The sequence below is a fragment of the Sus scrofa genome, chromosome 15 (assembly GCF_000003025.6).
Source record: "Sus scrofa isolate TJ Tabasco breed Duroc chromosome 15, Sscrofa11.1, whole genome shotgun sequence".
NCBI lineage: Eukaryota > Metazoa > Chordata > Mammalia > Artiodactyla > Suidae > Sus > Sus scrofa.
The window spans coordinates 76231030-76243609 of record NC_010457.5 but is presented as its reverse complement, the minus strand read 5'-3'; the positions used below and the strand labels follow the sequence as shown (position 1 = coordinate 76243609).

The 12580-nt window shown below is 35.4% G+C and overlaps 1 protein-coding gene across 1 annotated transcript in view; it reads right to left on the bottom strand.

The window, feature by feature from the left end:
• UBR3 (ubiquitin protein ligase E3 component n-recognin 3 (putative)) overlaps positions 1-12580 on the bottom strand; it is a 225364-nt gene that overhangs the window by 117210 nt on the left and 95574 nt on the right. The window contains 2 exon segments of the mRNA XM_021076503.1: positions 8010-8106; positions 11473-11614. Of these exon segments, the coding sequence (XP_020932162.1) occupies positions 8010-8106; positions 11473-11614 (239 nt within the window).

The following is a 12580-nucleotide window of genomic DNA, read 5'->3' as shown; positions in this document are numbered from 1 at the left end:
ATTAGATCCAGCATTTCCACTCACAGGCATATACTCAAGAGAAATGAAAATATATGTCCACACAAAATTTATGCACAAATGTTCATAGTAGTATTATTCACAACAGTTCCAAATGGAAAAAAGCAAATATGCATTACTGAGAAATGGATAAATAAAAGTGGAATATCCCTAAGATGGAATATTATTTGGCAAAAAAAGCAATGAAATATTGATATATGCTACAACATGAATGAACCTTGAAAACATGCTATGTGAGGAGTTTCCATCGTGGCACAGTGGTTAACGAATCCAACTAGGAACCATGAGGTTGCGGGTTCGATCCCTGGCCTTGCTCAGTGGGTCAAGGATCCAGCATTGCCGTGACCTGTGGTGTAGGTTGCACATGTGGCTTGGATCCTGCATTGCTGTGGCTCTGGCGTAGGCCGGTGGCTACAGCTCTAATTAGACCCTTAGCCTGGGAATCTCTATATGCCATGAGAGCGGCCCTAGAAAAGGCAGAAAGACAAAAAAAAAAAATGCTATGTGAAAGAAGTCAGTCACAAAAGATTACATTTGATTCCATTTATAAGAAATGTCCAAAATAGGTAAACCTATACAAACAGAAGGTAGATTAGTGGTTGCCAAGGATTTAGAAGTAGCTATGAATGAATATAGGGTTTCTTTTTAGTGATGAAGAAGTTCTGAAATCTATTATGGTGATAATAGCACAACCCTGTGAATATATGAAAAACACCTGATGGAAATAATATACTCTAAATGTATAAATTGTATTGTACATGAATTATATCTAAATAAAGCTATTTTAAAAAAAAAAAACTTCAAGAAACAGATAATCTCTATCTCTTGGCATAAGTTTTAGAGATCAGCAAAATGGTAAAGGTACACAGATAATTTTATAATTAACAAAACAAGGAAAGAACTTTTTTAAAAAAAGTATAGGACTATCACTCTTATGAGTAGAGCGGAAAAAATCTTTTAAAAAAATTGGTAATTCATATCAAGCAAATAAAAAAAAAAAGGAGTGCTTCATAATAAGATGGAGTTTTTCCCCAATAATTCAAGGATGTCTAAATTGTATACCACCATCTACAGAGATTCAGGAAAAGCATCTACTAAAATCAAAAACACATTTATAATAAAAATTCCTGGTAAGGATTCAATAGAAGAGAACTTCTTCAACCTGATACAGGATAGCTACAAAGCAACTGAAGCAAACGTATCCAATAATGATGAATTAAAAGCATTAGGAATAAGACAAGAACGCTTTTCATTACTGTTACTATTCAGCACTATACTAGCAATCCTAGACAGCAAAGTAAGAGAAGAATATGTGTCCGTATGTGTATATATGTATATACACAAAGAAACAAAATTATTATTCCCAGTTAATATAACTGTCCACATTTTAAAAACCTACGAATTATCAGAACTAGTAAGAGTCCACCTGAACCTAAGATGAATAACAAAAATCAATTGCACTCTTATTCACTAAAACAAACAGAAACTGTAATTTGAGGAAGTATACCACATATAATACTTATAAAAATTTTAAGATAACTTTGAATAAGCCTGACAAAAGATATCTAAAACCTTTATAAAAAAATGCTATAAAGTTTTATTTAAAGATGACCTAAATAAATGAAGATAGGCCATGTTCACGGATAAGTAAACATATTACTGTTAAGAAGGCATTTCTACCAAATTAATCTATGAATTCATCAGTACAATTCAATCAAAACCCAAAATGTTTCATTGTTTTATTTTATATGGTCATCATAAAATTCTAGGCAAAGGGCTAAGAATAAACAGCTATTAGAAGAGAGAAGGAAGAGGAGGAGGAGAAAGGAGAGGGACTTAGAGTTATTTATGACAATAACATATTTACAGAATGAACAGAAGAGAAATAGACCTACCTACACAGATTTACCTGATACACTCAACTGTCTTTATCACAGTAGTTATTTATGTTCTATGAAGCTACCACAACACTGAATCATTGCTCCTAGGGGAAATGCAAGGTTAAGTTTCAGCAAGTCTGGGGTTACAACATTTTTGTCATCAAAATGCTATTTGAAATTTATAGGTTTCTTTACCAATGCAAAACAGGCTGGCCCTATCAGCACTGAAAATCTGGTCTTCCACATAACCCTTTTCCAGTATAACTTTTAGCAAGTATTTTTTTAATTATTCCACTGTCTCCTGATCTCTAGAACCTGCTCTGCATGCAAGTTAACATTTTCATACCATACACCTTTTGAAATCTGCAAGCCAGCCAGCACTAGCCAAAAACGGTTTAACATTTACCTGACCCTGGGTAAACAGGACAATAAATTTCTTACACTCTCAGACTCAAAACAATTCTGTCTACTACACTTTTTTATCCATCATTATCTCTTGAGTCCACAAGTTTAGCTTCTCAGTTTTTCAAAAGCTTCATCACACACACATCACACATAACATCATACGTGTTACTTTAGCCCTTTTTGGAATGGCTTCATGTACAGGTAAGTGATTTCCTCTACCTTTTTCTAGATGTACCATATAATTGATCCATTATCATTGAACTCACAGCCAACAGCAGCCTGAATGAAGCCTATCTAACAACATATTTTCTCTATATGGCACATCAAAGCCTTCTAGCCTCAAGAACACTAAACTAGATAGCACGTTGGCACTACATTTGGGGGTCATTTTAAATAGCAAAATCACCCCAAGCAAAGGACAAAAATGAAAAAACGAGGCACTAAATTGACCATAAAAAGACACCTGTTTATAGTATGAGCTAAAACAAAAGGGTAGAGCTTGGCTAGGGTGTCCTCAACCAAGGTGCACTCTGCATATCCACTCAGATCTGCAAACAACCAAGACAGTGCTCAGAGAATTGATTTGGGGCTTGAAAATAAATTTTATCAAGTAGCCAAATTTCCAAACACAAAATCTGCAAAAAGTGAGGATCAACTGTATATGACAGAATTAGCATTACATATTAGTGAGAAAAGGATAGATTGTTTAAGATAGTACTGGAGCAACTGGTTTTCTGCAGGAGGGAAATAAATAAATCACTACTTCACCCTATATGTAAAAATCAACTCCAGGTAGATTAAAGATCCAAATATAAAAAGTAAAACTTGAGAATAAACTTTAGACAAACTAACAGAAAAATCATTAAATAAAGCAGACACGCTCTTAGAGCAACAATCATGCAGGGAAATTTAAAGATTTTTTAAAGGCTCAACCTTACCTAGTAATCCAGAGAATGCAAGTGAGTCGTACATTTAGCACTTGAAGTTAAAATGACAGAATAAACATAAGTATTTCATTTTACTTTCACCCAAATTCCAATAAAAATAGAGCAATGGTATTTTTTAAAGGATGAAAAGCAGAAGGATGACGGTAATCAGAAAAGAAAAAAAAACGCAAAACTGTGTTAATTGTAAAGCAAATTGGACATGTGATTACGCTAGTAAACCTAAGTCAAATTACAAAAAGGCAATGAGAAAAGCTATGAACCCCAGTTATAGTGCAGAATTCTCAAAAGATTTAGGAACTGTAAGCACCCAGTAATTCAATAATCAGAGGTGGGGAGATAAGAGGCTAAAATGAAAACTGGGTAAAATCTGCTTCTCTCCCATCCACTCCAACATAATTAATTCATCTCTGAAGAAGGTAAGACACAAGCACAGTTAAGGGCAAAGTCATCATAAGCATTTTGATTCAGAGCCCTTAGGCTTTGACTCCATTCAGTTCACAGAATAATGGCAAAACACAAACAGACCATTACCTTCTGGGCAATATCTGAAAATATTTCTCTGAGGAATCCGACAAGACCAAAAAGAAAGTTCTAAAGAGACTTAACATAAGGGCTTCTCAACAAACCTGCCTGTCCAAATTACCCTACTTTGAAACTCAGAGTCTACAAGATCCACCAAGGCACTGAAAGCTCTTCGTCACAAGCAGCCAGAATTATCAGACATCCGAAGAATGCCTATAATACAGAAGCTAGAGAACAAACAGTAGAAAACTCAACTTAGAGGAAACAGATAAGAGGGGAAAATCTTATAAACAAAAAAATTATAAAGAGAGGCAACAAGGTTTCTTAAAAACACAAAAATTATAAGGAGAGGCAACAAATTTTCCTATAACATGGGTTTGGCAGGGGAAAGTCAGTGTAGCCCATATACCCTGAGTTAGCAGAATTTCCTGACATCTACAGGAGGAGAGAACACCTGTAAACAGGAAAGAATAATAAATTCGCAGTGTGGTTTCCATGTAGCAGCTAATTTTTCCTGAATGTCTTCTGAGAAAAAGGTCAGGGTAAGGTGGTGTTTTCAGCCTTTCAAGATCCTTCCGCCTGTGGGTGTGTTGGGAGCAAAGGCTTATTTTCAAGATGCTAATGTGATTTCTCAACATAATTCCAAGGAGAAAATGATCCAGAGAAAGAGGAAGAGGAGGATATGGCAACTTCTCAGGGACTGCTGACATTCCAGGTTGCAGCCACAAAATTTTCTCAGGATGAGTGGGAATTTCCATACATTGTTCAATGGGAATTGTACAGGGATATGATGTTAGAGAATTATAGGAACCTGGTCTCCTTGGGTCGTTTCTGGTCATCTTTCCGAGGCATCTTTCTGAGGCAAAAGAGTGATCCCTGGGATGGGAAGGGAATGGAAACAACATACCCAGGATCTGGAACCCCACCAGGTGAAGGATAGTAAGCACAAGATTCCTGGGGGCACCATCCTGTTACCTCACCAACAACCAATCAAAAGAAAGTCACACATCCTGCACCCTCAGCCCTAATTTTGCCTATAGAAACTTCTCCCTGAAACTATCAGGCAATTCAGGGGTTTTTTAGAGCAAGAGCCACCCATTCTCCTCGCTTGGCCTTGCAATAAGCCCTTATCTGCGTTTAAAAAAGAAAAAAAAAATACCATTAACATACCAGAGATATGAGTTGTGTCTATGATTCAAAAAGAAGATGCCATTAACTTTAAAAAAAAAAAAAAAAAAAAAAACTGGGAGTTCTCATGTGGCTAAATAGGTTAAGTATCTGGCACGGTCACTACCGTGGCTTGGGTCACTGCTGTGGCATGGGTTCAGTTCCTGGCCAGCGAACTTCCGTATGCTGTGGGCACAGCCACCCACAACCCAAAAAAACAAAACACGAACAAACAAACAAAAAAATGATTTCTATAGTGGCTACATATGAGCATAATTTTCAAATCAATCCCAATATGATATAAATGTTTTAATTATACTACTGCATTTAGCATAGAAAAGCAATTTTTAGCTTTTGTTTCTTTGTTTGTTTTAAGCACTAGGCCCCTAAATATGCAGCACCTAGGCTAATAAAGTGTTCCAAAACAAAGGTTATATATTTGTTCAAGGCAGCAGGTAATACATCATTCTGATCACCCTTTTCAAAAGCATTAGTGGAATAATGCAAATGAAAAGCTATATGACAACAAAAAATTTTAAGTGACTCAAACTGACATCTAATTATTGACTAGTTTGAGGCAAAAAAAAAAAATGACATATATAAACTCATACATCATACTTTCCAACATGGGTCAGCAGCCATTAACCTTCATGGTAGAAGATGGGAAGCTACAGAAATATCAGAGATTATAGTTCAAAAAATTTGCTTTCCAGCTGGATTTAAAGTAGTCACTATATAAAAATCACATTTGTCTTTTGGAAATGGCCTAGACAATAGTTCCAACATTGCCATTAACAAACATATTTCACTGAACTTCTCCAGACTACAATGTCGTCACATGTAAAATATAACACTGAATTGAATGAATGGTTTTCCAGCTGTTGGTTTGTTTCGATTTTTTTGTTTTGTTTCATTTTAAAAGATGAACTGCCCATTAAGGGGCATTTAGGAGGGAGTGAGGAAAACAGGCTGAGCCACCTCTACTCTCTTGGGCCTCCTCTTGCTATTGCCCAACCCCGTCATCTAGTGATGGCCCCCAAGAACTTACAGCAGCTGGAGGGAAGCACTTGATCCTATAATTCTATAATTCTAAACATCACACAAAGCAAATGGCTTATTTTCAGTTAAACTCTCAGCATAAGAAAATTTAAGAACCTTGGAGTTCCTGCTGCGGCTCAGTGGTAATGAACTAGTATCAAGGAGGATACAGGTTCAATCCCTGGCCTCACTCAATGGGTTAAGGATCCACTGTTGCTGTGAGCTGTGGTGTAGGTCGCAGACGCAGCTCAGATCCAGCATTGCTATGGCTGTGGTATAGGCTGGCAGCAGCAGCTCCAATTCAGCTCTTAGCCTGGGAACTTCCATATACCACAAGTGTGGCTCTAAAAAGCAAAAAAGAAAAAAAATAATTAAGAAACTTACATTTCATTCATTTAGCAATTACTGATTGTCTACAAATTGCCTAGGATCAAGCTAGATTCTGAAGACACAATAACTAATTTATCAAATATGTTTCTCTATAATTCTTCAAAAGACCTTTCTAATGCCTTCTTGAAATAAGAAAGAATCACACTAAGTAAAATCAGTTTTGCTACTTTTGCTCTTCAAAAGAAAACAAAATGACCAATAGCCAATAAATCTTACACTTTAGGGTTATTTTCTCATTATGTTCTAATTAGAACTGAAACAGTCACTTATACAGTCATATAAGATATCATATAAAGAAAACAGAAGCTGTATATCACATACAAAATAAATTTCAAAAAAATTAAGTTTTACATAGAAACACATTCTTCATGGATATAATATTTACTTTAAATACACAAAATATTATTAGATTAATATAATAATATACACATAAAATTTCACAGATTAATTTACCAAAAAAAATGATTAAAAGGTTTTACTCTGGGAGATCTCTTGTGGCACAGCAGGTTAAGGATCTGGTGTTGTCATTGCAATAGCTCGGGCTGCTGCTATGATGCAGGTTAGATCCCTGGCCTGGGAACTTCCACATGCTGAGGGCATGGCCAAAAATAAATAAGTAAAAAAATACAAGAGTTCCCACTGTGGGCCACTAGGGTAAGAATCTGACCGTAGTGGCTCAGGTTGCTGCAGAGGCATGGGTTTGATCCTCAGCCTGGAATTGTGAGTTAAAGGATCTGGCATTGCCACAGCTCTGGTGTAGGTCACAGCTGCAGCTTGGGTTCAATCCCTGACCCAGGAACTTCCATAAGCCACGTGTGTGGCTACAAAATTTTTTATTTATTTATTTATTTATTTATTTATTTATTTATTTATTTATTTTTGTCTTTTGTCTTTTTAGGGCCACACTTGCAGCATAAGGATGATCCCAGGCTAGGGGTCAAATCGGAGATGAGGTTACCAGCTTATGCCACAGCCACAGACACAGCAATGAGGGATCCGAGCTGTGTCTGCAGCCTACACCAGAGCTCACAGCAATGCCGGATCCTTAACCCACTGAGCAAGGCCAGGGATTGAACCCGCATCCTCATGGATGCTAGTCAGGGTCGCTAACTGTTGAGCCATGATGGGAACTCTTAAATTTTTTAACTTTTTAAAAAGTAAATTTAAAAAAACAACTTTGTAATATATTCACAAATAAAATTCATTTTACTTTGACAGTTTTCCCAGTTGTCAAGAAGACAGCTATATTACCACACTTTTTGTAGCTATTCATCATCTACATTGTTGATGGCAAACAATTTTATTCTCTGAATTTGTGCCTCCTCTACTGGTTTAAAAGTAAAACAACACAAAACCAAGTTTTGAGTTCCACTGGTCAAATAACAACTAAATAAGTTTGGGGGGTTTTTGTTTGTTTGTTTACTTGTGATGTTTTATAAAATTTATTATCAGATTAACATCGGATTTTGGATTTGAATATAAATCTCAGCCAGGTTATTATTTTTAATCTTAAAATATTTTCCCCTCTAAAGATTGTGAGTATACTTTAATGAGACCATATCTCACATCTGTGTTACAACTGAAATTTTTCTATGTAAATACAAGATACCCATTATTATACTAACCAATGTAATGGACTTACAATGCTGTATATCTGTCCATTGCAGACTGCACATCTCTACGATAAACTGTTCGAAGAATGACCATGACAGGGTCAAACTCGTGATCCCAGACTTCAGCTATTTTTCAAAAGAGAGCAGAAACAAAATACTGACTTCTTAGGAATAAAGTCAATCTTTATTAGTCAATGATTAATTACATTTAAGTATATCTTAAATTTAAAAGATGGGAAAGTTTAATTTGATGATATATTTGCCTTAATGAGCTTCATACCATGACAACTTCTCTAAATCAAATTTCATTTCATTATTATGATGGTTCTTAAGTTCAGCAAGAACTAGTGAACAAAAAAGTTTTATAATGTGATAATTCCTCAATAATAGTTTTTTTTTTTTTTTTTTGTAAAGTGCTAGGCAGAAAATAAGAAACACAATGAATCAACATTTTTGAAAGTACTCAAAGATAAAAATGTAAAAGCTAGGAGTTCCCGTCGTGGCTCAACAGAAATGAATCTGACTAGTAACCATGAGGATGCAGGTTCGATCCCTGGCCTTGCTCAGTGGGTTAAGGATCTGGCGTTGCCATGAGCTGTGGTGTAGGTCACAGACGCAGCTTGAATCCCTCATTGCTGTGGCTGTGGTACAGGCCAATGGCCTCAGCTCCAATTTGACCCCTAGCCTGGGATCATCCACATGCCGCAAGTGTGGCCCTAAACACACACACCCACACACAAATGTGAAAGCTAGATTAAAAAATTAAGGATCTTTTAATTTTTAAGAGCTTACTTTATAAACATTTTTGGTTTACAAAATATTTTCTGTTCTCTTGCTCAAAGCAGTAACTGATCTCCTTACTTTCTCCATAATGAGGAACCACTATCCCATGTGTGGTATGTGTACATTAGTTGTACACAAGATAATTTTAAGTAGTAAGTGCAATAAGTTTTTTATGTTAAAGCTATACAATTACATTAATATATACTAGAAAATTGTGTATTGCAAATAAAACCCATGATCTCACTAATAACAATGCTTAGGATGAGGAGACGTTTGAAAAGTGAATCAAAAGAAAACATAGCCTACTAATTATATAAGAGTAGAAATGGAATTTGTATGTGACCAAAAAATTCTAAAACATGGCCTGAGAATAATTTTAGAAACCACTGACTCAAGAGAGTCTGTTTCCTACGTTAAGTTTTCTCCCCTCTCATTCTCTCTAGCAGAATTCTTAACATTTGAAAACATGGTAAGAAACTTATGGAGCTCCCGGTGGTGCAGCAGGTTAAGTATCCAATGGTGTCACTGCTGTGGCTTGGGTTACTGCTATGGCTCAGGTTACTGCTGTGGCACAGGTTCAATCCCTGGCTCAGGAACTTCCATATGCCGTAGGCACGACACATAAAAGGGGGAGAGGAAGCTTAAGCATCTCCCTACATATCCACTATAATTTCAACTTTTTGGCATTAAAAAAAAATTGTCAACAATTGTCTCTATTTCATATGACAAGCTATTCATCTTAAGTTATCATAAGTATGTTTAGGCCTTCACAAAGACAAAGACCTTTGTTGCTATTTCCATTGTCATTTATTGTTCCTCGGTTTTAAATCTATTAAATTGCATAATTAAAATGCCAGTGCTTTTGTCAGAATTCTAAAACCACTGAAATGGAAGAACACTTTCACGATTAACTAATAGTCCAGGAGCTTCAAATAGTGTTCCATGGAGTGAGATTTCCACAGAGATTTAACAGGAGCTACTTTAGCAACACAAAGATAGTAAAACAGATATAAAACTATGTCCACTCTCCACACTCCCTTTAACAAGAGTAGATTTGCTTTTACTGCTTTTGCATAACAGACTGACTTGGGGCTTAGTTCCCTAAAACTGAAGGCTTATTTTAACTACTTTTAAAAAGCTTAAAAATCTCTCATCTATTCAAACTCTTCCATTTTACAAATAAGAAGTCAAATCCAAAGATAAAAAACTTTCTCAACATCGTAAAACTAGCTAATACAATTCGGCTACTGTATTTGAAAATGAAACCAAAATTCTTAATTCTAATCTTCAAATGCCCGGTGCTCTCTGTGTCTCAAGCTTTCCTGTGCATGATAATCGTCCTATGGAGCTTGGTAAAAAGGAAGATTTACAGAATCTATCCCCAAAGATCTGGATGAAAGAAGACTGGGGCTGAGGCATAGAAATCTGTTTTGTTTTTTGGTTTTTTGGACTATGACCATGACTTGTCCCACGGCATATCCCAGAAGTTCCCGGGCCAGGGAGAGAACATGCGCCACAGCAGCAATGTGAGCTGTGGCAGTGACAACATTAGATCCTTAGCCCACTGTACCACAGGGGAACTCTCAAAACCTGTATTTTAATAAGGACCATGAGTGGGTCTGAGTCAATTATCACTTTTTTTTTTTTTTTTTTTTTTTTGTCTTTTTAGGGCCGCACCTGAGGCATATGGAGGTTCCCAGGCTAGGGGTCAAATCAGAGCTGTAGCCACTGGCCTATGCCACAACCTCAGCAACACCAGATCTGAGCCACATCTGCAACCTACAACACAGCTCACAGAAACACCGGATCCTTAACCCACTGAGCAAGGCCAGGGATTGAACTGCATCCTCACGGATACCAGTCAGACTTGTTTCCACTGAGCCACGACAGGAACTCCCAATAATCGCATTTTAATACAAGAACATCACTCTAATTTGAAGATCATCTAAATTTTAGCTATAAAGTGTTCTCCATAATAAAGAAATACTGTGCTTTCCTTTAATGGAATACATTCCAATCAGAGACTCTAGATTGTTCTTACTCTTTTTGAGAACTCTCTGAAAAATCCCATGTGATAAAGCTTACTTTGCTATATCAAGGAGAAGGGGGATCAAGAAGCATGTAACTGCTATCTTCTTCACAATTTTAACTTATATCAGTGAAAATGTAAAGGTGAAGAAGACCATGAATCAAGATATCATCTACTTCTGGCTCTTGTTAAGCATGTCATCTACAAATTCAGGGGAAAAACTTAGAAAACCAACCACTTAAGGAAAAGGTTTCTATGTATTAAATAGGTTCAAAATGTGTAAGAATGTTACCAGCATTCCATAAAGATTTTAACTGTTTCAAGTTAAAATTTGTGTAGTTAGAACTATTTCAAAATCTAATTTAGAGGGCAAATACATTCAAGGTATTTTTAAGTATATATTATACTTTATAACTTCTGGGTCATTCCGTTATAAAAATAAACTTGAATTCATATGTAAAATTCCTTTTATAATTTAAATCAGGTAAGAAGCCTACTGTAACATAAACTATATATTTGTAAATAAATGGAGTCAATGTCATCATATCAGAAGACAAATATACATCCAAAAGAAAATTAAGGGGAAAAATCAAAGCTAAAATAATAAAAACATTTTATTTTGGTATATACATTGAACCTTCAGAAAACTAACATTTGAAAAAATACATATATAAACATACCTTTAGGTGTATACATGCCTTGTTGCATAGAACCTCCAGGTTCAAAAACAGGAGCCTTAAAATCAGCTACAGCTGATAAAACTGATTCAAAGCTATAACTGCCTGGAATAATGCCACTTTTTGGATTTGGATTTTCTGGAATATGATGTATGCGTCAAGAAAAAAAATAATTAAAGCCAGCTTTAAAATCTTACAAAGGTATGTTAGTTTCTGACTTTGCTAAAATATGCCGAGTAACTGGTTGTAATATATAATGTCAGCCACAAGAGGGCCATATAATAGTTCAATAATAACTTTTTATTAACAATGAATTTTTAAATAATTTTAATATAGAAGCCTACTAATAAACTACATACTTAAGTAGTTTTGAAGTATATTTCCCCTAAAACAAATTAATACAGTTTCAGTAAATGAAAAAAAACTTAAAATTAATATCCTGTTCATCATTTTGCAAATAATCTCCTATTTTCCCTTAGAAAATCAGAGAGTATGCTAAAAGTCAGTCTAGATTTTTGAGTAAAGATTATTTTTCCAAAAACACAAAATGTCATCCTTGAAATAAAAAAGAAAAAGATACCAAGCAAATTTTTTAAAAAGAGGAAAACCAGAAAACCACAAGGATTCTTTCCAATTGGTCTCACATTAATCTACACAATTTTTTTTAAATTCAAAGTTGCAAAGAATGCTTTACACTGTTACAGCACTGATACACAGTATATAATGGTTGAATAAAATCATCAGACAGTATCAAATTGCTTATGAAAATCTTCAAGATTATGATATAGGCATTCAAGTAGGAGCTATTTCACCAAATTTTAGTCAATTATTTCAAACATAATCATAATATACAGAATAAATATAGTCAAAATTTTACAAAATAAATTTTATCACAATATAACATGAAGAGCATTGCCTCAAATTTTAACAATAACTTAGATAATAAAATGTCCATTGCAGGCTCAGTCCTATATAGAGAATTCTAAGGGTTTTTTTTTTTTTTTTTTTTTTTTTTGCTATTTCTTGGGCCGCTCCCGCGGCATATGGAGGTTCCCAGGCTAGGGGTCTAATCAGAGCTGCAGCCACCAGCCTACGCCAGAGCCACAGCAAT